Raw genomic sequence first — 24,734 nt, forward strand, 5'->3', positions numbered from 1 at the left:
TGGACCCTGCCCTCCAGTCACCACCCTGAGGCTTTGCTGTCGTGTTGGGAAAGATTGGCAGCTGGATTGGGGACCAGGCAGGTAACAGAGAGGCTGTACCCCATCACTTGGACCCAGAGCACTGAAATAACTTGGAAGCCTCACCTACCTGGGCACACAGGCAGCAGAGACCCTGTTGTTGCCTGTGTTCATGCCCCATGATATGCTGGGGATATCGTGGGGACACCAAAGAGCTTGCCTCGTGACGTTCAGAAGCTCTAAGCATGTGAGGCTGGCCATTCTTTTCTCTGAAACGTGGGCTGCCAGGGGTCAAATGTCACAAAGAAGGACCCTGGCCAGGCCCACATAGCTCAAGACAGCCAATGTCCCATCATCCACCTTGTGGCTGGGACTGTATGGAGGGCACTGTGTGGACACTGGCTTTTGTGCTCAGGGCAACATATGTCGGCCAATGACAGGACACCATGGTTGCAGATCCACATCTTAGCACTGGGTGTCCTGCCTGTTCAGCACTGGTGCAGGTGGGACTGGGCTGTTGAAACCTAAGAGGGGTGAAGGCTGGTCAGAGCCATATCTTCCCACAGTTCATGGCTATGCTTCCCAGCCCCAGTTGGTACCCGGCGGTCATGGGCAGACGAATTGCCTTTGACAGCGTTCTATGTGGGCTCCAGAAGCAACAGAACCCAGCACCATGTCCCACCTGTCCCTAAGCCCATTTACTGGCCCCCTCCCGACCTCAGAGGAGCAGACTTGCTGAAGGGAGAGTACCTCATGGGAACATGGGGGCTTCCATTTGGTGCACACACCAAACCCCGCAGACCCAGCATGAAGTGGGAAGGGGATATTACGGGGCACAGTGGCCCCACAGTACAAGATCTAGAGAGGCCTTGACTTGGCCAGGCTCAGCACCAAACCTGATGTCATGTCTACTTTCGGGGAGAGTTGAGGGCCTCTGTTCCCTTCCTCCTGAGGTCCAGTCCTGTGTGATCATCCCCTCAGCCCCTTCCTCACCTTCAGACTGGCACAATGCATACCCTGAAGCAGCCCACCCACCAAGTGCCAAGGTTGTCTAGAGGTCAAGTACAGGCCTAGGGTCCCCCAGCTATAGGACCACCTGCCTGGCCTTCCTTGGCAGGTGTGGCTCAGGCCTCTTGCCCGGGTGTGAGCAGACAGCATAGTTGTTCTGTGGCCATCAGGCTTGAAGCAGGCCAGGTAGCCTGCTCCTCCTACTGCCCCTTCAGGTCCTGGACTCCTCTAGGTCCCACACCAGGAGGTTCTAGCCTTTTCTCAGAAGGGACTTGCAGGTTTTCCAGTTCAGCCCCCCTTTTCTCGGTTTAACATTTGTGTTCGTCCAACGCTCAGGTGATGCCATGTCTCACAAAGGTCCTGCTGCCAGGCAGACCTTTCTCCTTTCCCGTTGCCCCTCTGCACTTGTGCATTCTAGGCTGGCATGACCGTGCATGGCCTCATAGCAGCACATTTGGGGCTGTACTGGTCTCTGTGCTCTTGCCACCTCTGCTGCCATTCTTCTAGAAGCATCACAGGTGTTAACTTCCTGCATGAAGAACAGAATTCAGGCTCCCTGACCTCCTGAGGAGACTGTGAATACGGGTTGCAGAAAGACCACCAGAGATCATTCTGTACTGTAGTGTAGGCTAGGGAGCCTGGCCACAGTGCAATGAGTGATGCTCACACACCAATTCTGGGCCACTGTGCCAAGTGTCCTTTTCTAACACTTTTGGACCTCTCACTTTTTTTTTTTTTAACGGTACTGGGGTTTGAACTCAGGGTAGTATCTGCTAGGCAAGTTGGTGCTGTAACACCAGAGCCACGCTGCCAGCCCATGGACCTCTTGTCACTTCTGAAGCAGGGCGAGGCCAGTGGGGTATGGCAGCTGTCCTAGAGGGAACTCTTTGGTATCCCAGTCAGGTTTGGAGCCTAATGGGCTGCAAGTACCAGCCACCCGTGGAGTCACATCAGCTTTCCATGGACCACGTCAGCTCTTCTATAGGCCACGTCTTCTGGTGACACTCTGTCCTTGTGCATTGCAGGGTAAGGTCCATCTAGAACTGAGGCTGAGTGAGGTCATCACAGACACAGGCATCGTCTGCCACAAGCTTGCTGCACGGTAAGTTACCCCTAAGGTGGTATATGCAAGGACACCGTTTTAGTTCATGTCATCAGCAGAGCCAGTGCCCTTCCTCACAGTGGTGTGTGCTTCTCATAGACAGCCTGAATTATCCAGTGCCACACTTCAGCTGCCTCCCAGCATTAGAAATGGGGGCGGGGACAGGGAGAGCTGCCTGGCCTGATATCACTGTATGTGGGTGATATCAGACCTCTGAAGTAATCTGAAGGAAGTCAAGGGTCCCAGACAGTGCATGTACACACACTCCATTTCACACACATGTTGCAGGTTGACACCACCCTGACTATGGGTATGAACCCAGTTGAGACCTGCCCTCTGGGCTGTGTTCCAAATGTGCCAGGCTCTTTGCTTCCCCTCCTCTGGCCCCCTGCAGAATAGCCCCTGCAGAGCTCCTGCCCTGCCATCTGTCAGGTCTCAATGCCTCTCTGTCCCTCTGTAGTGGAGTCAAAGGTATTCACTGTCCAGTTGAAAAGGCACCTGGGAGGGTCTACCCTACTCTTGGGCAAGTAGAAATGAGCTCTGGTGATAGAGACTTAGTCCATTTTCTATTTCTATAACAAAACACCCAAGACCAGATGACTTATAAAGAATAAAGGTTGTTTGGCTCATGGTTTTGGTGAGGGCCTCATGCTGGTTCATAATGAGGCAAAGACATCCCACAACAAAATAGGCAAGGGAGCCAGCTGCTCATCAAGCTCTCATCCCACTTGCTCTGAGCAAAGTAGCTCTGCCTGGGGTGCTGTGAGGAGGTCGTGTTTATTTATAGTTCGTTCAGCTCAGGCCATGTCAGCAGTGGGGAGAAAGAACAGAGCAGACTAGGCAAGGCAAGCCTGGAGGGGCTGGTTCTGTGGTGGTCGCTGGATATACCCAACCACCCTTATCCACCCAGTGCAGGTAGGAAGAGGAGGAGGCCAGCACCTTCAATGCTCGGTGCCTCTCAGTAACTAGCACAGTGCCACACTCAGCTCTCCAGCATCAACCTCAGTGAGGAACAGGTTTTGGAGCAATAAGAGGAATGGGTCAGCAGCATCCCCAGGACACTTCTGCTGCCCTGGTGGGCTTGGGTGGCAGTCATGGTCTTCCCACATGTCGAGGTGAAGACAAACACCTCCACTGCCTTCACACCACCCTACTAGAGAACTGCATCTCACAGAGCATGTGGCAACCACCTGTTCTTCCTGCATCCCTCTTGTAAGATTGACATGCTGATGGTGGGGACATTGTCAAGGACAACTGTCCAGCCAGTCCACACCTCTATCAGGAAGAACACTGCTGATTCAGCTGGGAGGTGAGGAGAAGCAGAACAGTGAGGCAGGGTGTGTACATGTGAGGAGATGCTTCTAGAAGGTGACCAGCAAGGGCAGAATGTTCATCTGCTCAGCCCCTCAACCATGGTGCTCCACCTTGGTGCCCTCCCTCCCTTCATTTCCCTTTTCCCTCCATCCCTTCCTCCCTCCTGCTTCCCCTCCTCCCTCCTTCCTTTCTTCTCTCTTTCCTCCCTTTCCCTCTTCTTTCCTCCCTCCCTCCCTTCCCTCCTTTCCCCTTTCCTTCTGCCCTCCTTTCCTTCCCTCCTTCCCTCCCTCCATCTTTCCTTCCTTTCCTTCTTCCTTCCCTCACTTCCTCCTTTCTTTTCCTCTTCCCTCATTCATTTCTTCCTTTCCATTTCCTGCCCAGACAGTTATCTTTTCATTGTGTGAATGACCATTTTTTTCCTCAACTAGATTTCAGGCTTAGAGTCAGAAGTCCCATGTGGCATTTACTTTTTATTTCCAACACAAATAAGCACAATATCATTTAATCATTTTTGTGTCAGAATTATTGATTCATTCAAAAATATTTAATGGATCCTACTGCATGCTGAGCCTCCTGGAGTTTGCATTCACTTGGGTCCCATGCCAGCACCTAGGAGCATCAACATGGAAATCATTAGGAGTCTGCAGGGCCAGCACTGCTGGATGCAAAGGAACTGGGAGCCTGGCCTTTTGTAGATGATGATTGTATTCAGTGCACAAATTTGCCTTGAGAGCATGACTTCAACAGGGTGGGAGGAGAGGAGACAGAGCTTCCATCTTTATCAGGAAGCAGGGTTTTTATAGGTCATACATCCCAGGGTGGCCTGTTTACTCCGCCTGCTTCCTTCAATGCTTGCAGTGCAGAATGCCTGGTTCTCCCAGTCGTAGGTGGCAGTAGTGAGCCCCTCAGGCTACACAACTTTCCTCTTCACTTCTGCAAGGAGCCAGCCAGACCTGGAACTCTGACCCAGTACTGGCTTCCAACCACAGTCCCAATCAAAGCCTCATTCAGGTTGTCTTTCTTCTTTCATAACATCTGTCTCAAATTGAGCAAAAGAATGGGCTGATGGTAGCAGACAGGGTTTTGGATACCATTCTCAAGTGAATGTGTATGGGAGGAACACACGCAGCCACATGTGCTACAGACACTGGCCTGGGGCAGGGCTCCGACTCCGATGGCCAGGAGAGCAGAGGTCCACTGCCATTCCACTAGCATCATGGCCCACATTGTCATGAGTGCATTCTCAGTTCAATCTCTGACCTAGAGAGCCTTGTCTTGGGGCAGTCTTGAGTTTTCAAGCTTTCCTCACCCTGCAGCCACTGCAGCCACCTTTCCACCATGGTGCAGAGAAGGCAGCCTCTCTTTTTGAACCAGAGGACAGAGTGCTTTTCAGTGCCCATTGTGGGGAGAGGGAAAAGGGGTGGAGAGGAAACAAGGACAAGCCCCTGTTCAGACTTCCAACAAAACATCAAGCCCAATAAAATTTGTTTATTAGGAATTTTGAAGAGAAAAAAGAGCTGACAGGCTATAGATTGCGGCTTTCTCTTTGAGCCCAGGGAAACCTTTGAAAGCGGGCCCTGAGGACAGCGTGGGGCAGTCATGGGTGAGGTAACTGGATGACATCGGCCCCTCACATCCAGCATGTGAGTGCTAGCCCTGTACCCAGTGCAGGACCTGCCCACAAGTCCTCCCAACAGGTGGGGAAGGACCAGCACAGAGTCCAGGCAAGGAAAGGAAGGAAGTCTACTTGGGACTCTTCATCCATAGCTCTTGACCTGATGATGAGGCAAAGTCACATTTTAAGGCTTATGTTGAATATCAAAACCTGTAAGAATTAAATACAAAATGTCACACTTTTGTACTTCAGATTTAAGAGTTTTCTTCCCTGGGCATCAAGTGCTGCTCACAGTGGGGGTGGGGGTGGGGGCACGCTGGGCATTTTACACCCTTTCTTACTCACATGCAATACAACTGTGTTTGTAGAACTTACTTTGTGTAGTGTTAATCCTAAACAAATGCACAGCATGTTAATATTCCTGTTTTCAAGTAAACCTGGCTTTTGCAACCTGAGATGGCCCCAGTGAACATTCCCCCAGGCTGTGCAGCTGTGAGGTGGAGGTGTTAATGCATGATGACATGACATGTGCCACGAGGGGCACCAGAGGCCAACGCGACTCTTAGCCCAGTTATGTATTCTGTGTGCCGGATGACAGTGCACTTACTTTCTCTCTGTTCTGAGACAGCTGTGCAGCCTTAGCAGGAGCCAGTCTTGTGCTGAACTAAAGAACAGAGTGCGCTTCCATATTCACTGAACACATGGCGTCATTCAGTGTTGGGGTTGGGATACCCTACTCTTGAGTGATGGAGTTCTGGGAACTGGACCCTTACAACAGTAGAACATAGAATGCTTCCTGTGCACGAGCCATTTCAGACACTGGATGCTTGGCCATGGCTCTGACCCCTCTGAAAGGGACATGGCTTGACACAGAGCCTCTGACTTGGTTTCTTCCTGCTGGAAGGCAGGTTCATGACACAGCAGGACAGCCAGAGCTGGGGTTTTGCGGTCTGCAGTGTTGGGGGCAAGTCCCAGGGAGGGGAACTTAGGTTCTTGTACGTGTGAAACACCAGAGGGCTATGGAAGATTCTGGTGCTCTTGTGGGGCCAGAAGCCACTTGGATCTTTCCCAGCCTGGAGGAGAACCTGGTTATCACTCAGGGCATGTGACAGGAGGGCCACAGCTTTATATTACGGCCAAACTATCTCTAGAGCAAAAGGTAACTTAAAGCAAGAACTGGCATGATCAACCTAAATCAAAAGAACCTTAACCGCATGCAGAGCTGAGCCTGGCAGGGCAGTGTTGTTCTTCACTAGACAGTAACAAGAAATTCTAAACACGTGACATAAAATTCAGTGTCCAACATCTGCCCCAAACCTCATGACAAGAAGTGGACCGGCCACAGGGACCGATGAGGGAAGGCTGAGATGTGGACTCATCAGGCGAGCATAGGGAGGTAGCTGGGGTGCTGTGTTCAAGTGTAGGGCATTTGCATGCCACATGCTGGCCACCATCTGCAGGCGTATCGGAATGAATGGGATCAATGCCAAGGGTTCCCACTGCAAGAGGTGTGTGAGATGTGGAGGGTACATGAGAGGCTGTGGGCAATAGGGCAGAGCTGGCCCTGAAATGATCCCATGTCACTCTACTGGTTGGCCAAGGAGAGCCGTGGCTGTGACCCCTTCCCTCCCATCACTTCCCCATTGTTAGTCTCCACTACTGTCAATATACTGCTTCAGACTTGTTCCGGCCCTGGGAGGTGCTGGCCTGTGGCTGGCCCCTGACCCCTAACCTGTATCCTCTGTCCTCTGTCCCTCAGCATCCTTGAGTGCCAAGGGCTCCCCATTGTGAATGGGCAGTGCGATCCCTATGCCACGGTGACGCTGGCTGGACCCTTCAGGCAAGTGTCCTTCCTGTTACATCCTGGAACTTTGGTTCTAGTCTGGGGCCTGGCGAGTCACCAGGTCCTATTCTGGAACCATGAGGTTGGCGCCCCCTTTCAGGGGATGAGGATGATGCACTGTGGGGTGGGTTGTGTTCTTTCAACTCATTTTTGTTTCCGTTATAACTCTAAAATTGTTTTGTGAAGCAGGAAGCCTTTCGATCTTCACTGGGTATTTTGGGCTCAGTAAAGGTTCATGATTTGCATACCATCTGGAGGTGGAGACAAACAGAAATGTTTATGAGATAAACCAGGCAGTGAGCGAGTGTGTATTTGATAGCTCAGATGTTTTTAATCCTAATCATTCCTTTCTCAACTGCAGGTCAGAAGCCAAGAAGACAAAAGTGAAGAAGAAGACCAACAACCCTCAGTTTGACGAGGTGTTTTATTTTGAGGTCTGTGCTTCTGTGGAATGCACGCTAAAACCTGGGATTGAGTGTCCATCCCAGCTACCTCGTGTGTCCCAGAGAATAGTCCAGACCTGCCCAGCCTGGAGAGTTGGATGTGCTTACTTCCCCAGAGTTGTCTTCCTTCCCTGAGAGAAAGGCCACTTGATGCTCCCCGAACTTGCCCAGATTCGGTTGGAAGGGGCAGGTTAATGCTGTTCAAACCACCAGACTCGGGGACTCTGTGTTGGTTATTTGGTTTTGGGTTCTTTGTTTTTCTGGCTGTTTGCCTCAGCTTCCCTGAACAGGGTGAGGCTCATTTTGCCGGAAATGTGAGAGTTTGAGCAAAAGGGGAAATGATTCAGACCCAGAAGTCCCCTGGCTGCCTCTCAGAACATGGAGTCAGTGTTAGCCAGGGAGGGTGAGGCTGGAGGTCTCTTTGGTGGATGGCAGTAGCCTGGCTGTGGGATTCAAGGTGCAGGCAGGCAGGGTCCTTCCTGGCCTCAGTACTTCCTGCTGATCACACACAGGGGAAGGGTGGCCAAGGCCTCAGTTGCTCTCTTCAGAGCCTACTATGTTGCAGGAGAGAAAGCCATGAGTACAGGTGGTATGTGGTCCCAGGACTGTTAAGAGGCTCCAGGACATGGAGAACTCCATAGCGCTAGGATGCCAGGGCTTTCCAGGGGTGCTGACTTCACACAGGAGGGGGCATGCTCCAACACAAGGGAGTAGACATCAGCCCCAGAGGCCCTGTGGTTGTGTGTACAGTGAGATGCGTGAACACAGCACTATGGAATGGTGGTCAGGAGTCAAATCAAGGGGCTCTACGGAGCCTACTTGAACTTGGAGTTCACTGTAGTGGAGTCCAGGCGGAGCTCTTAAGTTTCTGGGAAGAGGCATAGAGGCAGGTCTGTGGCAAGGGAGGTCCACGGGGCTGCAGGGAGAAGCTGTGCTCTGTGTGACTGGAAAAGTCCTCATTTTCATGGCCAAGTGGAGCCCAAGGTCTCCAAGTGCAAGAAGTAGCAGGGCTTCCCTCTACTCTTGGGGGTCTCCAAAACAGAGACACGTTGGGGAAAGTTTTGAGTAGGAATTGCAAATCAAAGCCAGTGATTCCTTGCCTGGACCTCCTGGAGTGGCTCAGGCCAGCGGCTCCCATGCTGTTTTTAATTTGGTGAGCAGTAAGAAACAGACTTTACCTACCCTGTCCGATCGCCTACACCTGCTCCTTCCCTGTTCTTACTCTAAGTGAGATCCTGCATTTCGATGCATTTCTGTGCACCCTCTGTTCACTTGGTAAGGATGAGGGTCCCAACCCACTGGATTCACTTAGTGCTCCCGATAAGCATGAGAATCATGGTCTGGAGTGCCTGCCAGTCTCCCAGGAAGGCCTGAGTTTGGCGGGTACAACCCAGACCTGAGGACACTGAATATTGTCCAAGTGTCTGTCCTTTGACTCAGCAACCCCATCCCAGTTTAGCAGCACTTTTTGGGTCTCCTTGTGCTTTCAGTTTCAGCTGGCCAACAACCTCACAGCTTGGACTCAGTGAGGCAATGCCCCAGGAAGGGCAGGAACTGCCCTGGCCGGACTGTGCTGCCCCCCCACAGTGCACAAGTTTTAGTAGGAAGTAGCTTCCAGAACATTTTCTTCCAGGTAACAACCAGATTTATCCAAAAAAACCTCTTAAATATCCAAGTGAAGCCATTTTTAATTCTGTAAAAGCCACTTTCATTCACTCACAGATCTGCCAGCTGCCTGCTCCACACTGGTGATGGCTGGGGAGAGAGTGCAGGTGACAGCTGAGATGTACCATAGCACCAGGATCCTCCTCACCAGGGACAGGGTGATGGGAGGCCTGGGGTCTTCGTGGTGGAGGTGGCATTTCAGAGACACAGGCAGGCTGAGAGAGGGCATCGTAAGTGGGGAATACAGGGATGTAGCAGGGATGAGGTGGGGCCAAGAGGGGCCTAGTGGAGGCCTAATGGTGCAGGAGGAGGGTGGGTGTCCCATGGCAACAAGGGTGTAGAGGTCAGTAGGCAGGGAGGGAGCTGCCCCATGGGACACTAGTCTTTACTCTGCTTTACCAACCAGAAGATTAAAACTCAGAGATCAAGCAACTTAGGTAAAATGACTGTCAAGTTCTGGGTTAGAACTCAGCAGAAAGCTTCCAAGTTAATGTGAACCCCTCTGACTTGGGAAGGGTGCTTGGTGGGGCAGTGTCCAGTAGAGGGCAATATGGTATCTGTGGTTAAGGAGGGCACAGCCTCAGCACTTCCTGGCCTCCTGGCCAATGTCTTCAGTCACCCTGCATGTTGAGTCTAGCTCCTGTACATTTTTATGTTTAAGGAGCTCAAGGTCTCCCAGAGGAAAATAGCAGCATTTGATCTTTCAGTTTTCTGACCCTCCCTGGGCATAGGCTCCCTGGAGAGAGTTGCTCAGAGGGTTGTGTAGAGCCCTGAAGCAAGTTCTGAGGTCAGGAAGCTGGGCTTGGAGCCCATATCCCATTCTGCCCTTCATGCTGGTGCCCATTCTCAGGGCACATGGTGTGGTAGGCCATCCTGCCCTGGGGCTGCGGGTGCCAAGTTGCAACTCTAGCTGTTGAGCCAGTGGGTCTGATGTCCCTTCTCTCTGTCTGACTTCAGGTAACCAGACCCTGTAGCTACAGCAAAAAGTCCCATTTTGACTTCGAGGAAGAAGATGTGGACAAACTTGAGATTCGGTGAGTGAGCAGTCAGGACCCAGTGCTTTCTTCTGGGCAGTTTAAATCTGCACTCATTTGTTTTGTTTCTCAAAGCAGGCCCATAGATAGCATGAACGTCTATTTTCATGACTATTTTAGCAGCAAGATGGCAGCAGTTACAGTTGAAGTAAGCCTGTGTCTGGCACTCAAATGTCAGGTTGAAAAAGCTTATTAAAGGGCCAGTTCAGCATTGTAGCTCACTTTGCAGCATGTAGGAGGCAAAGGTCAGAAGGTTATCAATGCCCACCACGTTCCATCTACTCAAACCATCAACTTGGTAGACCAGGCACACTGCAGTCACGGCTATTTGGGGGTCTTATTCTAAAGCCCTTGGTGCACACCCTGCACTTGCAACCCTCCAAGATCCAGGATCAGTTCTAGAAACTGCCTGGGGCATCTTCACACCAGCACTGTTCATAGGAAGTCCCATAGGGACCTGGCAGGTTTGTTCCTCACATCTCTTTTCTGAGCAGAATCCTTATGTGTCCCTGGGTGCTGCATCCGGAGGGCTGGATGCCCCTGCAGAGCTCCAGTCCCCTCTGAGGCCACAGCACCAGTTCTCATACGATGCTCCCACCTGCAGGTCCTTTGTGGGTAATCCTGCTCCATCCAAGTGTGTCATCATGGAAACTGGGTCTTCCCAAGCATTCACCTGCACTCCACCTTCCTTTGTGGCATCCTAACTCTCCAGTAGCTGTAGCTGTGGGATGATGACATGAGGGTTTGCTCAGGTCTAATACCTCTCACCCAGTGTGAAGACAAGGTGCAGGAAGGGAAGGAAAAGGGCATCAGAATGCACTGAGCTGTTCCTTCCTGGCCACCCTCCTGGTCTGTGGTCTGCCTCTGGTCTGCACCTCCATTTACATTGGTTGGAGAATGGGACCAGACTGAGTGGTGCTCTGACAGTTAACATATGGTAGAACCTGCACACTTTTACTTCTGTAGTCATGGACTCCTGACTTGTGAACACTGGCAGATGTCCACCACCTGCTATCAGTCAAATACAGTTAATTCTATAGCCCAAATCCAAGGGAGCACCAAACATCCCCTCAGGGAAAAAGCATCAGTGAGTGGCCCCATCCTGCCAGGAAGCTCTGTAGACACCAGTGTGGACTTCTCCCAAAGGTGCCCCAGACTGTGCATGGTTTGTGGTTTCTTGAGACCCAGCCACAGTCTCCCTTCTGGTCTTTGTCTTCAGCCCCTCCCCACCAAGATCATGGTTCATCCCAGCAGTCTAGTGGTCAACAGAGGCAGGGCTCTTTTCCAGGAACAGGGTGTCAGACACCCTGCTACTCCTTCTAGGAGAGTTTCATGTTGTAAGGATGCAGCACCCATCCTTGCATTGCCCCATCCTGGGGTGGGCAGCTGCCGTGAACCTGCAGATTAAAGCCACCATGCTGGGGCAGAGCCAAGGTACTCACAGAGCCCTGGTGCCTCCCCAACGCTTGCTCACTTGGGGCTGTGGGCTGCTCCTGCGTAAAGGGACCTTTGACATCACAGCCAATACTGACAGCAGTTCCTTGATTTCTAGTGATGCCCAGTGGTTGCATCCATCTCCAGGCCAGGAGGGGCTGAGTTTTGTGGTCCCTATTGCCCCCACCCCAAAGCCAGGAACAGGCCCTGTCTCCCTTCTGCTTGCCTGTCATGTTGGGAATCACACATCTGCCCTTCAGCACAGTCTGATTGACTGCTGTTGATACAGATCTTCACAGACACTGACGGGGAAGTGGAGGCTCCTGCTCCTCACTCTACCTGAAAGTAGACACAGTCCATGCCCTGCCCACCAGGCTGCCCTGCTTAGCAAGACCTCAGTGTGCTCGTTTTTTTCAGAGTTGACCTCTGGAACGCCAGCAACCTGAAGTTTGGAGATGAGTTTCTGGGGGAGCTGAGGATCCCGCTGAAAGTCCTGCGGCAGTCCAGCTCATATGAGGCATGGTAGGTGTGGGTCTCAGGGAGTGCCAGCATCCAAGGGCAGCCTCACACCACAGGAGAACACTGTGCTGCACTGACCCTCAGCCCTGTCTAGTGCTGCTTGCTCTTACTTTGCTTGTGGTTCTGTCTCACTCAGACTTGGTGATTGAGTTTCTACTTGTAAGCAGATAAGAGACAGTAGATGAGGGGAGGTAATAGGTGAGCACATTGAGAGCAAGAGAAGTTGCACTCAAAGTCTTAAGACAAAGACTGGGAAGAAATAAAAAGTAGGCCTTAGAAATGGAAATAGCTGGGCTTCTTCCAGGAAGGCGCATGGCTGGCACAGCTCAGTGACCAACTGTCCACGAGGCAGACTCTGTGTGGATGGTCTTCATGGTCTTCTTGGGTCCCTAGCAGCTCAGTTTGCAAAGTGTGTGCATCTTAGGCTCCTGATGTGCAGCCTCCCTCTGCTTCAGAGCCCACCTAGGTGCACATGAAACTTACTTTCTGCTTCCTGTGTCTTAATTTCTGGTTTTCTTCAGACTGAATTTGGCAGAGAGAATGCAACTTCATGTGATTGGTTCACATATTTCCTTTGCAACACAAGGTGCACAGAGCTGAGTGTCCTGTCAGTGTCCCTGCACACTGTGTTGTCACTCTGCAGGTGCTGAGGCAGTGTTTTGCCACTTGGAAACTTCCAGTTTCATGAGGACCTGGCCCTGATAAGAGGTGGCCTCTGCAAACCACTTAAGAGTGCTGTGGCCAAGTGCCTCAGAAAGGTTCTACCTCAGCAGGTCCTCAACTGCCTGGTCAGGGATGTCCAAGTGGAGAGGGATGGTCACACTGGGCAGAACAAGGAGAGATGAGTTCTGTTTAGAAAACATTGCAGAATAACCCCTGGCCTCCTACACCAGCTGGCCCTCCCCTCTGAGGCGAAAGCCACACCACATTTCTGTCAGAGTGGTTCTGATGGCTGCCATGGTCCAATGCTAATGACAAGTGGCAACTAACAGCAGAGGCTACCCAACCCCTCACCTGCATTTCCTTCCAGCAGGCTCATCTGCCCCTTCTCACCCTCTCCTCATCCCTCCTGCTCCTGACTCCCCTGGCCTCTAAGACTGTGGCTCTGCAAAATGCCCAGGTGACCACACCTTGGGATCTCCTGCAGAATGGCCCTGCTCCCCTGACCTCCTGCCTGAGACCCACTATGACAGCACTGAGGCAGGGAAGCCATAGGCAGGTACTGGACTGCCCCGGAAGTGCTCATGGAGAATGCCACTCTCACCCACCCTCTGCATCATTCCCTCCCAGGTACTTTCTCCAGCCCCGGGACAATGGCAGCAAAAGCCTGAAGCCTGATGACTTGGGCTCCCTGAGGCTGAATGTGGTTTACACAGAAGACCATGTCTTTTCTTCCGACTACTACAGCCCCCTGAGGGACCTGCTTTTGAAGTCTGCAGACGTGGAGGTATGTGTGCAAGCTACACATTCACCAGTGAGGAGCTGGTGTCCAGCTCCACACACCTTTCCTGGCTCACCTACCTTACTGGCCACCCACCTGTGAGGCCCTGCCCACTCACACCTACTACCTGGCCCCTGTCAGACCCCGCCCACCCCTGGGCCTCTGGCTGCTCCCTGGTGATGTCTCCTGGAAACTTTGTTACCCTGTGTCCTGCTCCTAGGTTACAGATGTGTAACCCTTTGCTGTGCAGGAGTGCCCAGCCCTCCCTAGTAAGAGCTCTGTAAACCCAGCCTGCTTAGACTTCTGTTCTGTGTCCATCTACTCTGGGCCCCAGTGCTGCTGATGCTGGGGTTGGCAGGAGGAAACTCAGACCCTACCCCAGGACGTGGCTGGGCAAGGTGCACACCAGCGGTCCCATTGTAGGTTTTTGTGAAGTGCATTTCTCTGTCTCAGCAAAGAGGTACAGAGTATTTAGTGTAGTTAGCAGGTGGTCCTGCTATCCACAACATGCACTCACCCACTAACCATGGGGTGGAGGGGTCTGAAGTCTTTGGGTTCTGCTCTTGGGGGTATACTGCCAGAAGGAGGCACTGCTCCCTGAGGTACTCATCTCACTACTCATATCATCCCTCTGCCCAGCCTGTCTCAGCCTCAGCAGCACACATTCTAGGTGAAGTGTGCAGAGAGAAGCAAGAGGCAGCCATCCCGTTGGTGCGCCTCCTCTTGCACTACGGCAGGGTGGTGCCCTTCATCAGTGCCATCGCCAGCGCAGAGGTGAAGAGGACCCAGTGAGTGCCTGCCCTGCCCCCTTCTCACCACATCCCCTCCCCCAGTGTGTGCCCTCTCTGCACCCCTTATCCCACTGTGCCTGTGTGCCACCCACCACACCCATTCCCACTGAGCCCCATCCCCCCCGCGTCTTTTCCCCTGCTGTGCCCCTATTCCAGAGCCCCCTTCCTCTTCTGCACATTTACCCCTGCTGTACCCCCACCCTGACCACCATGTCACCTTCCCACTGAGCCCTCTCTCCCCTGCCTACTGTACTCCTCCCATGGTAGGAAGTTGGGCCCCCCAGATATGTGGTGGTTCAGGAGTTGGAGCAGTGGCAGTTGCCATCCAAAACCATGTCCAAGCATAGAGTTGATTGGAAGTGAGGGTAACAGACTCTCCAGAAACCCCACAGGTTCTGGCTCTGTCACACAGAAGCTGTTATGGGTTCTACCAGAAAGCACCATTTCTTGAAGGGTTGGCAGAGAGAGGGTAGGAATGAAACAGGCCCCAGGACTTGAGGCTCCCCAGGCTTCATCAGCTCTGAGTAGCTCCAGGTTCCCCCCCAGAGCCCACATCACCAAGTCAAAGGCCCAAGGTGAATGCTACTTCCCAGGGACTGGAGGCTGTTCCTGGGATGTCCCTTGATTGGGAAAATCCAGAGTGAAAGCACAGTGGTGACCAACCTGGGGGGACACATTTTGTTAGCTTCTCTGCTTGGCCTCATGCCAGGCTGAGGCTTCTCTGCAAAGAAACCTAACTCTATGCAGAAATTGCTGTTATGTGGGGGCAGAGCAGCTTCCAACTGGTCCGTGGCCACATACAGTGGTACAACATCTGTTGGGACTGGCTTGTTACACAGCACAGCCCCAGGCTTTGTGATTTTCTTAAGACATCTGGAAGCAGACCTGCCAGGGCTCTCATGTCCCCATTTGATGACGGGCTCTGCCCCAGTGAAGTCTGTGCCCCCTCAGCCCCTCAAGGAGACAGATATCATCCCTGATGCTATTTTCCAGGGACCCCAACACCATCTTCCGAGGAAACTCACTGACATCCAAGTGCATAGATGAGACCATGAAGCTGGCAGGCATGCACTACCTGCATGTCACCCTGAAGCCCACCATAGAGGAGGTGAGATGGTCCTCTGACCTCAGAATGATGGCCAGAGTTTCGATGAGAGACAAGTGAGGGGGGTGGGCAAACGGGCTGCCCACCCCCCCCCCACCATGGGGACCTCCCTTTACAGGCTTTTGTGGAAAGGACATTCTCTGTGTACTACTCTAGAGTCTTCCTTTTTCAAATTAAAAAAAAAAAAAGTAAACTTAAAATCTGTCTTAGGCATGCTCTGTGAAAGCAGAAGGATATATGAAATATGCCATTCTTCCCAGGGGTCCTTTCCCACACTGTGCCCTGAAAGTCTGGGCTTGCTGGCTGGGATTGAGGGCTGTACCCAGTACCCTGTGTTGTAGGGACAGTTGTCTCTTGCTGCATGGGGCTGTGTGAGGCCAGGACTAGTTCTTAGGCGACTGCAGTCCAGGCCAAGCCCTGCAATGCAGCCTGTGCCTGTGACCAGACAGGGTCCACTGTGGCATCTGCTTCTAGGCTGGCCACACCATGTGCAGTACCCTCTTCACATCTTCTAGATATGCCAGAGCCACAGGTCCTGTGAAATTGATCCTGTGAAGTTGAGAGACGGCGAAAACCTTGAGAACAACATGGTAAGAGATCTGCTTTGTTCTGAGCCACTTTCCAAAGCATATCACCTACAGGGGTTTCCACCTACTGCCATGTGGACACTGTCCCCAGGTCTCAGGGACCCTGAGGCACTGGGGATTGCTCCCCTTTCCCTTGGCCCAGAGCACAGCCCAGAGAACACTTGTCACCTGTCCACCATGGCCTTACTCACTTGCCTCCCAGAGGCTCTCTCATCTGCCATCATCAGGCTGCTTCATAACACCCTATTCTCCAAACCAGCAAAACTGGTGTTTTAATCTCTTCCTGTGGCATCTTCATGCAAGTCAGGTTCTCTTTGGGTCATACCTTTAAACAGAAATGCAGTTTCCCATCTTTGGAGGTGCACCCTGGTGGATTTCAGTCCCTCTCAGTGACATCAGGGAAAAGAGGGGCCTGCTCTATCAGGGAATGATTATTTCACCATGAATTATTGTAGCTCTTCAGTGCATGTTTAAAAGGAAGGATGTTTGTAAACTTTTTGGAAATTTATCTTTGCTCACACTCTGAGCTGTCAATCATCCAACCTTTGCAGGAGAGCCTGCGGCAGTACGTGGACCGCATCTTCACGGTCATCACCAAGTCTGGGGTGAGCTGCCCCACTGTCATGTGTGACATTTTCTTCTCCCTGAGGGAGGCAGCTGCCAAGCGCTTCCAAGGTGAGCCTGAATTGCTGGGCTACAACCCAGCCATATGGGGCACTGCCCTGCTCCTGCAATGTGAAACAAGAATGTCAGTCCCCTGGCATGGGCCTGTTCCCCTGAGAGTTACCCTTGTGCATTTTCTTACGGGGTTGTGAGCTCTGCACCACTGTCTTGTCAAGAACACCAGCCCCTTGAGGAACCTTTCCATCATCCAGGGCTCAAGTGTTGGGGAGTGTAAAGGAGCAGTTCCTTGTGACTTGCATGTCTCTCTCCAGAACCTACTTCTTGGTCAAATTAGCTCCTGGAAGAGCAGAGGCCCTGCTCCACAGGCCTCTCCAAGCCCATACCCTGCCCATGGACCTCTCTGGATCTTATGCCCCTGTTCCACAGACTTCTCTGACCTCACCCAGACCTCCCAGACCCTGCCCCCTGATTCATACAGACCTCCCATGAACTGGGCACGAGTCATCAGCTCAGACTTGGACTAGAGCTGCTTTTCAAGTGTAGCAAGCTTCTTGTTTCCAGCTCTGGCACCCTAGGTTTAATCTGCCGGGTTATGTCCTGCTGGCCCCAAAGAAGTCCTGTCCCCATCACCCTGGCTTAGCAAGTGCAGGGGCTCACTGAAGAGGGTCAGGGAGGCAATTTCCAAGAACGAACTGGGAGTAAACAAAACTGTCATCCCACCAAGATGAAAGCAAATTGAGTCCCCAGGCAGGTCCCAAGAGAATACCCCTTGACAGCCACTAGATGGTGCCCTACTGTGACAATAACAAGAGGGATGGAGAGAGATGAAGAGAGAGATACAGAGACACACAATGAGACAGAGACAAAGACACGGACCCCAAAAGAAATACATATGTATATATATATTTAGAGAGGCAGAAGCGGAGGCAGAACTGGAGTCCCGCTTCTCCACAAGGCCCGCAGGAGAGCAGGACAAGGTTATAAGCCCTCAGGCGGCTATGCTGCCGTCCCCAATTGAAGCAGATCCCCTGCCTGCTCACAGATGACCTGGATGTGAGGTACACTGCTGTGAGCAGCTTCATCTTCCTGAGGTTCTTCGCACCCGCCATCTTGTCCCCCAACCTCTTCCAGCTGACGCCTCACCACACGGTAAGTGAGCTAGTCCGTAAGCCAGCCAGCCTGTCCTGGTAAAACAACCAGTCCTCCTGAACCAGCTGTCTGATCCTCCCAAACCAACTAGTCCTCCTGAACCAGCAAACTAGTCCTAGTAAACCACCTAGTCCTAATAAAACAGCCAGCCCTCCTAAAACAGCCAGTCCTCCTAAAACAGCCAGTCCTAAATCCCTTAACTCAATGACCTGGACCAGGGTCTCTGCAGTTAGACAGAAGTAGGTGACATCATGCCAGCCTGGCCCTTCTCTGTCCTCAGGTGGGTTCAGCAGCCTTTCTACTTCAATTGCTGTATTTTCAGAGGGATCAATAATTTCTAAAAAAGTAGTTAAATGGTTTGACCAGACAGGGCCTTAACTGCTGGTCACTATTATTTTGCCCCCTTTTCCACCATGAGAAACTGGTGTACTTATGATCCTATATACATCCATGCATCTGTTCACAAGGCAATAGACATCATCCAGCACCTGCCATGGACAAGGCCCCCTCCAGCATCTGGGACTGATAGCTGCGTCGGGCTGGCATTCCGCTGGGGTGACAGAGTGCCACGAGATAAGTGTGCCAGGTAGAGGCAGAAAATAGCCTGGGATGAAGGAGTTCATACGATGACCCATTTGTGTTTTTGTTGATTTTGAGTTAAACCTTCCAAGCCCTCTGAAGGGTACAAACATCCCCAGGCAGGGTCTTGGCACCTCAGCTGGAGCAGCTGTAACCCTGCAGGATGCCTCTGAGTTTGAGACATTCCTTTGTGTATTGGGCCAAGGGGACTGAGCTGGACAGCCCTTAGCTCACTGCACCAGGAGCCCACAGAGTCTTGCTGAAATAGGTTCAGGGTCAGGGGTGAGATCCGGCCCCAGGAGATGGGGATCTTCACAAATCCCACTTAACTCCCAGTGCATGTGTTTACACTGTAGCAGCTTTTGTTGATGTCGTCTCTTTTGTCATCTGTGGTCCTGGGACCCATCACAGCATTTCTATAGAACTGGATCAAAACCTGCATTTCTTCTTTTCCTGTCTCCAACAGGATCCACAGACGTCCAGAACCCTGACACTTATCTCTAAGACAATCCAAACTCTGGGCAGCCTGTCCAAGTCAAAGTCTGTAAGTCTACTCTCATTTTCTCATCTGCTCTGACTTGGGTTTGTTGTCACCCATGTGACCATGGCTAGCTCTTTCACATCTGAACCATGAGCCTCAGTCCTGTTGGCCATCATCTGTGACCTTTCATTTTAGGCCAGTTTTAAGGAGTCATACATGGCGACCTTCTATGAATTCTTCAATGAACAGAAGTATGCTGATGCTGTAAAAAATGTAAGTATGAGACCATCAGCAAAGATGTCCCCTACACTGTCATTCCCAGGCTAGCCTGTGCCTCCAGATGCCTTTCTGGTCCCAAGATGCCTTCTTTTCACCCAGCACTGTCTGTGCCCTTGGGACATGGCACCCCTTGGAGTCAATGTCTGGAGGCTTTCTGTGGCAAAGGCCTTAAGCCAACTGTGAACCACTTGAGTCCTGGTCAGCCCACTGTTCTACGAGTTTCATGTCTTGCCCCTGCCAGCTGCCATCCCGAATACCCCCCCGGCCTGTGTTATGGACACTGTGTGGACTGTGTGGGGAAAGAGATTTCTGACCCTGGACTTTGCTCATCTCTACTGTTCAGAAACAGGCCCTGCTATTTCTTTCTCAGAAATCAGAAAAGCCCTGGACAGTGAAGGGAAGGAAGGGATGGGAGACCAGAGCAGCCCTGAGCTGATGGGAGGAATCCAAGGAAGTCACAGACCAAACTGGGGGTGCTTAGGTAGTGAATTGCCTGAGCTGTGGAAATCCAGGGGGATCCTGGGCAGGGCTGTGCCTCCCTCCCCTCCTGACCTCGGCTGCACCACTGGAGCCTGACTTGGGTCCCCAGTGAAGTGCAGGCAGGTTCCCTGGCACCTGGCTCAAGCAGGCAGCCTCTCATAAGATCCTGGCAGGGTTGAGGCCACTATGGGTTGGTACAGTGGAGACAAGCATAGGTCCCGCAGCTCTCATAGGACTCAGGTCCCCAAATTCTCTCCACTACATCAGAGAGGAGGCACAAGCATCTTGTCAGAACAGATGGACCTCAGCGTACTTCCTCTCCTAATGGTCTGGCTTCCTTCCTACTTCAGTTCTTGGATTTGATTTCATCCTCGGGGAGAAGAGACCCCAAGAGCATAGAGCAGCCCATCCTGCTTAAAGAAGGGTAAGGCAGCTAGGCTGGGAGAGGAGGTGGGAATAGTGGGTGCCATTGTCAGGGGTAGAGGCTGTTGGGGCTGAGAATGGCGAGTTCCCCTGCTGGGGAGAGAGGCAGAAGGGACAGTAGGTTCCACTGAGAATGACAGGCAGGTGGGGATGTCACCAAAGAGGCATCAAGGCTCTGGTCTGGCCATATGACCAGTGGCCAGTGTCAAGACACCCTAGACCCTTTCCAGAGTATCTCCCAACTCCTCAGGGTTGGGAGAAGCGTGGCCTCCTTCATCCACTACTCACAGGGATTCCACTGCAGGAGATGTGCTTGCCTGTGGCAGCTCTCTGCCAGTCCATGAATTTTGCAGAGTGAGAAAATGCCTCAGAAATCACTCTGTGGTTGGGACTTCCACACAGTTGACTATCTGCCCTTCACCCCATGCTGCTGAGGTCTTCTGTCAGGAAGCTGGGTTCAGAGGTCTGGTAGTGGGAAGCAGGCCCATGGGCCTGCAGCCTGGGGTCTTCCACACCATCTTGGCAGTCCTGTTGGTTGACACTCCATTGCTCCATGACCACTCCATGTCCTGCCTCTGGGCACGAGCGTTCCCTCCCTGAGCACAAATTTTGACAGAGCTACCTAATTCCCTCAGTTCTCCCCATGGCCTGGTTCCCAGGTCCCAGCCAGGGCTCTGCTTCACTGCACTTGGCCTGTGTTCATTCAAGAACAATCTCTGCTGTCTTCCTTCACATACCTTCTTTTCATGTAGCCGTGCCTTAACCACAGCATGATAGCATCAACTTTACTACTTCCAAAGCAGTCATGTTCATCCCATAATCTCGAATTTGGCTTAGGGCCTGCAAGGGCTTGTGAAATTTATGTTGTGACACATTGCAGGGTAATAAGCCATTGAGGGAGCTGTGGCTCTCCCTGACCTCTACCAACACAACTGAGATTCCACTAGTTTTTCTAGTGGTCACACCATGTGCCACTCATGCTGAAGTTCTGGTCATTAAGACACTCAAGTTCCACCCCAAATCAAGGCTCCACTTCCTGCTTCTCCATCTGGTCCTGTCCCCAAACCACAGACAACCCCAGGTGGTCACCTGCAGGTGCATCTTGGGGACTGGTCTGCATCTCAGCTCTGCCTGATTATCCATACTCTGGGGGCGATGACTACGTTCATGGAGGTGCATGTGTGCTGAGATGCACCCACTCTGTCACAATGCTCCTCAGGCCATCACCCAGCAGAACCCAGAGACACAGAACTCAGTGTATGTCAAGTTCAGGCAATCCTGCTTATGTGGGGTCAACATGCCTTGTTTGTGGCCTAAGGCACTCTGGCTACCAGTAATAGCTCCTGCCATCCTGGCCCACGGGGTGGGGGAGGAGGGGCATGTTGGTTGCAATTACAGCCACTCGTGAATGAGGAGCCTTGAGCAAGTGAATTCTCATGAATCTTTTTCCAAGAGAACTGTGACTTCTCTGCACACAGACCTGCACATAGCTGCTCTTCTCTACACACAGGAGCAGGATTCCTAGCAATGCAGTGTATACAGAATTTACACAAGCCTCATGCATGTGCCACATTACAAAGATTATGTTTTCCCAAGAAATCCTACAGCCAAAACATTTGTAAGACTATCTGCTGATTCAACTATCATATTACCCAGAATCTGTTAAGAAGTGTTTTCTGGCCTCCCCGCTGGGCCCTTGGCTGCCACCCCTCTGCACCCTGGCTTGTGCACAGGTGCTCTCACTGGGGAGACGCACTCTGCTTGTGCTGGCTTTGAACTGAGTCCACCTTTTTCCTGTCCTGAAGGGGTCTGAGGGTCCTGCTCTTCATACCTTCCATGGTGAGGAGTATCCTAGCCTTTGAGAGCATACGGGCAAGTGGTTCTCCAGCCCAAGTCGTGAGACACCGCTGCTCCTAGTGCTCTGCTCCAGCCTCTTGAGTGCGGCTCCTGCATTCATTCTTCTAAGCAGAATGCTCCTCACTTAGGAAGCACTGCCCACGCTGCCATCCCCTGCAGCCTTGTTCTCTGCCCCCTTCCCTCTGTCCCACATTTCTCTCTCCAGTTTTCTCTTTCTTCGTGCTTTACCTTGCTGGCTCTGCATAAAGATCCTGTGCCAGCGATGAAGAACTGGGGTTTCATCCTCTGGGAAATAGTTTCGAGCTCCTGAGTGGGAAGGGCCTGAAGTCTGGGAGCAGAAGCCCTGGCAGGCTAGATCAGTGTGGAGCCCAGCTCTCAGCACATGGCAAGGGCTGAGGGCCGGTCATATCCTCCTTCCCTGTCCCCAAGCTGCACCATGTCCTGTATGCAGGTCAGATTCCTAGCACACGCCTGCCATACCCTGTGACCAGAGCCGGCACATCCTCCCAAGTGTGTGTCCATGTTTCCTTCAGTGAACTGGGCTGTGGGCAGCTCAGTGTATGAGGTGGGAGTGCTGGAGTTCTGATGAAGCCTGTGATCAGCTGGCTTGTGGTTTAAAGTCTGCACCTGGAAGAGGCCATGCTTGTCCAAGCTGAGCATGTGTCTTTCAACTTCAGACTCGTTACTAGGAAGTAGCATGACAAGATACCTGGGGTGGACGGAGGGTGCTCGACCACAAGCAAGAAAAGGAGGAATGACTGTCATCTTGTCCCTGGAGGGAGGGATTATATACACGTGCCCCAAGCTGAGGACACTCACCAATCATCTTGTGCCATTCACTACAGGTTCATGATTAAGAGGGCTCAAGGAAGGAAACGCTTTGGGATGAAGAATTTCAAGAAGAGATGGTTTCGTCTGACAAACCATGAATTCACCTACCAGAAAAGCAAAGGTAACAAAGCCCTTACACACCTTCACTCAGAGGCCCAAGAGCCCTGGCAGGGGAGCTCTGATTTCTGGGGGATGGTGAGCTGGGAGGTTTGTCTGTCCCTGAGTACACAGCGCAAGCTACCTGTGGCCAAGGAGCTCAGGGAGCAGCCCTGGTAAGCTGGGTGGCCCTCAGCCTCTGCTGTTCTGCCCTTGGTGGACAAGGAAGACTTTGTCTTTGGTAAATCTGCTTCCCCACAGAACCAGGCCATGCAACTCTGGGGCCAGTCAGTTCTGCAGAGCATGTGCTGTGGGTAGCCTGGCACATGGGGCAGCTGTACAGCTGAACATGGCTCTCACTCCCTCTCTGCCTCAGGAGACCAGCCCCTCTGCAGCATCCCCATCGAGAACATCCTGGCTGTGGAGCGGCTGGAGGAGGAGTCCTTCAGAATGAAAAACGTGAGTACCTTCAGCCTGTCCTGGCTGCCTCTATCCACCTGGCTGCAGGCAAAGCCCTCCTACCACCCCACATCTCCAGGCTTGGGTCTCCACATCACCTGGGTGCTCAGCCATCCAAACCTGCCACTAGCCAGACTAAGGTCTGGGGACCCCCAGGGCAGCTTTTGGTCAGGGTCCCTCCTCAAAGACACAATAAGCATTGGGTTTCTTCTCAAAGGATTTTCACTTAGATGTGGTTGTGAGCTTAGAGAAACTCAAAGATCAGAATGGGGTTACTAGCTCCCTTCACCCAGCTTCCCGTTATGCCTCACTGGCTTGAGCTCACTCGCTCTTGGTCCTCCCTGTGTGTGTTGTCCACCTCTTTTCTGACTGTAAACACTCCAGCATGTATTTCTGAAGCAAAGATGTTCTTTTTAGAACCACAGTGCCATTCCACACTCAACCGCAGAACCCAGTCCACGTTCTCTAACCAGGCGCATGTCAGCCACTCCCTGTCCATGTCCACAAGCGGCAGTCACCCCAGCAGAGCTCTTATTCTTTCCCAGCAGGTGCAAGCTGCATGGAGCTTCTCTGTTGTCCTATGGGCTGGACTGCCCTCCTCATCTGTCTATGCCTTGTGGCCTTGGTGGTTCTGAGGCCACTCAGCAGGCTATTTTGTAACAGTCCCTCAGTTTGGACTTCTGATCAGATGGTCCTGTGAGGCGTTAGCTTACTGAGATGGTCAGGATTCCATCCATGGGGATCTTAGCCGTGGGTGTGCTTGATAGAGGCCAAGCTGTGTACACGCATGCAGGGGAACAGGGTGGATGCCCAGGAGTCTGGAGTCACAGCTCTTCAAACACTCTAAGGCCCATCTCCTTGGAAAGGGCCACATAGTCCTCCTAACTCATAACCTCCCCTCCAGGTCTTGAAACAACGCAGCCTGCTTCCTTGCAGGGTCTGGTCCGCCACTTCCCCTAATCCTTTTCTGTGTGCAGCCTGGCCTGCTTCAACTCCTGTAAAAATTGAGTTAGTTTTTCAAGGGATACTTCTGCAACTTAGGTGTTTCAAGGTGGGATCACCTAAACCTGTCTGATCTCAGGACCTTTGCCCCTACAGTGTCATTTGCCTGGGATACCCCACTCACTACACTCTGCACACTTAAATCTTAGTTCCCCTTTTGAGCTTGGCTTGGAGGACTATTTATTTAGATTTTCCTGATCCTCTTAGGGGTCACCCCTACACAACTACCTAAACTTTCTGTTCACTTTTATCTATCCTGCTGGCTAAAATTTCATCGGGACAGGGGCTCTGGGTCATGCTGTGTCCTCAGGTCCCAGGACAGTACCTGGCACTCAGCAATGTTTGTTGAATGAACAATAAATAGGAAAGGCAGTGGCGCTCCTGAGAGGCCTCCTGAGGAAGTTACACCTGGTGTAAGGAAGAGGAGGAGACCAGGTGGTCAGTAGGGAGGGAAAGCCTAAGGCTGGGCTACTGATGTGGTCAGGAAGGTGGGGACTCAAGCCCACAAGCACTTTGTGTGAAAGCTGAGCCCACTTAAATAAGACCCATAGAAAT

General features: G+C 52.2%; 1 protein-coding gene across 5 annotated transcripts in view; it reads left to right on the top strand.

The window, feature by feature from the left end:
- The window catches only part of Rasa3 (RAS p21 protein activator 3), a 108,632-nt gene that overhangs the window by 73,318 nt on the left and 10,580 nt on the right, over nt 1-24,734 (top strand). For 4 of the 5 annotated variants that reach the window (XM_020164512.2, XM_074042918.1, XM_074042917.1 and 1 more), the window contains 16 exons: nt 2,052-2,128; nt 6,817-6,897; nt 7,262-7,334; nt 9,966-10,042; nt 11,894-11,998; nt 13,286-13,442; nt 14,076-14,224; nt 15,221-15,335; nt 15,848-15,922; nt 16,471-16,594; nt 17,586-17,692; nt 18,738-18,815; nt 18,948-19,025; nt 19,862-19,935; nt 22,637-22,743; nt 23,095-23,177. In XM_020164512.2, coding sequence (XP_020020101.1) covers nt 2,052-2,128; nt 6,817-6,897; nt 7,262-7,334; nt 9,966-10,042; nt 11,894-11,998; nt 13,286-13,442; nt 14,076-14,224; nt 15,221-15,335; nt 15,848-15,922; nt 16,471-16,594; nt 17,586-17,692; nt 18,738-18,815; nt 18,948-19,025; nt 19,862-19,935; nt 22,637-22,743; nt 23,095-23,177 — 1,560 coding nt within the window. The other variant, XM_020164514.2, reaches the window with a different exon arrangement.

Source organism: Castor canadensis, chromosome 10 (genome assembly GCF_047511655.1).
Source record: "Castor canadensis chromosome 10, mCasCan1.hap1v2, whole genome shotgun sequence".
Classification (NCBI taxonomy): domain Eukaryota; kingdom Metazoa; phylum Chordata; class Mammalia; order Rodentia; family Castoridae; genus Castor; species Castor canadensis.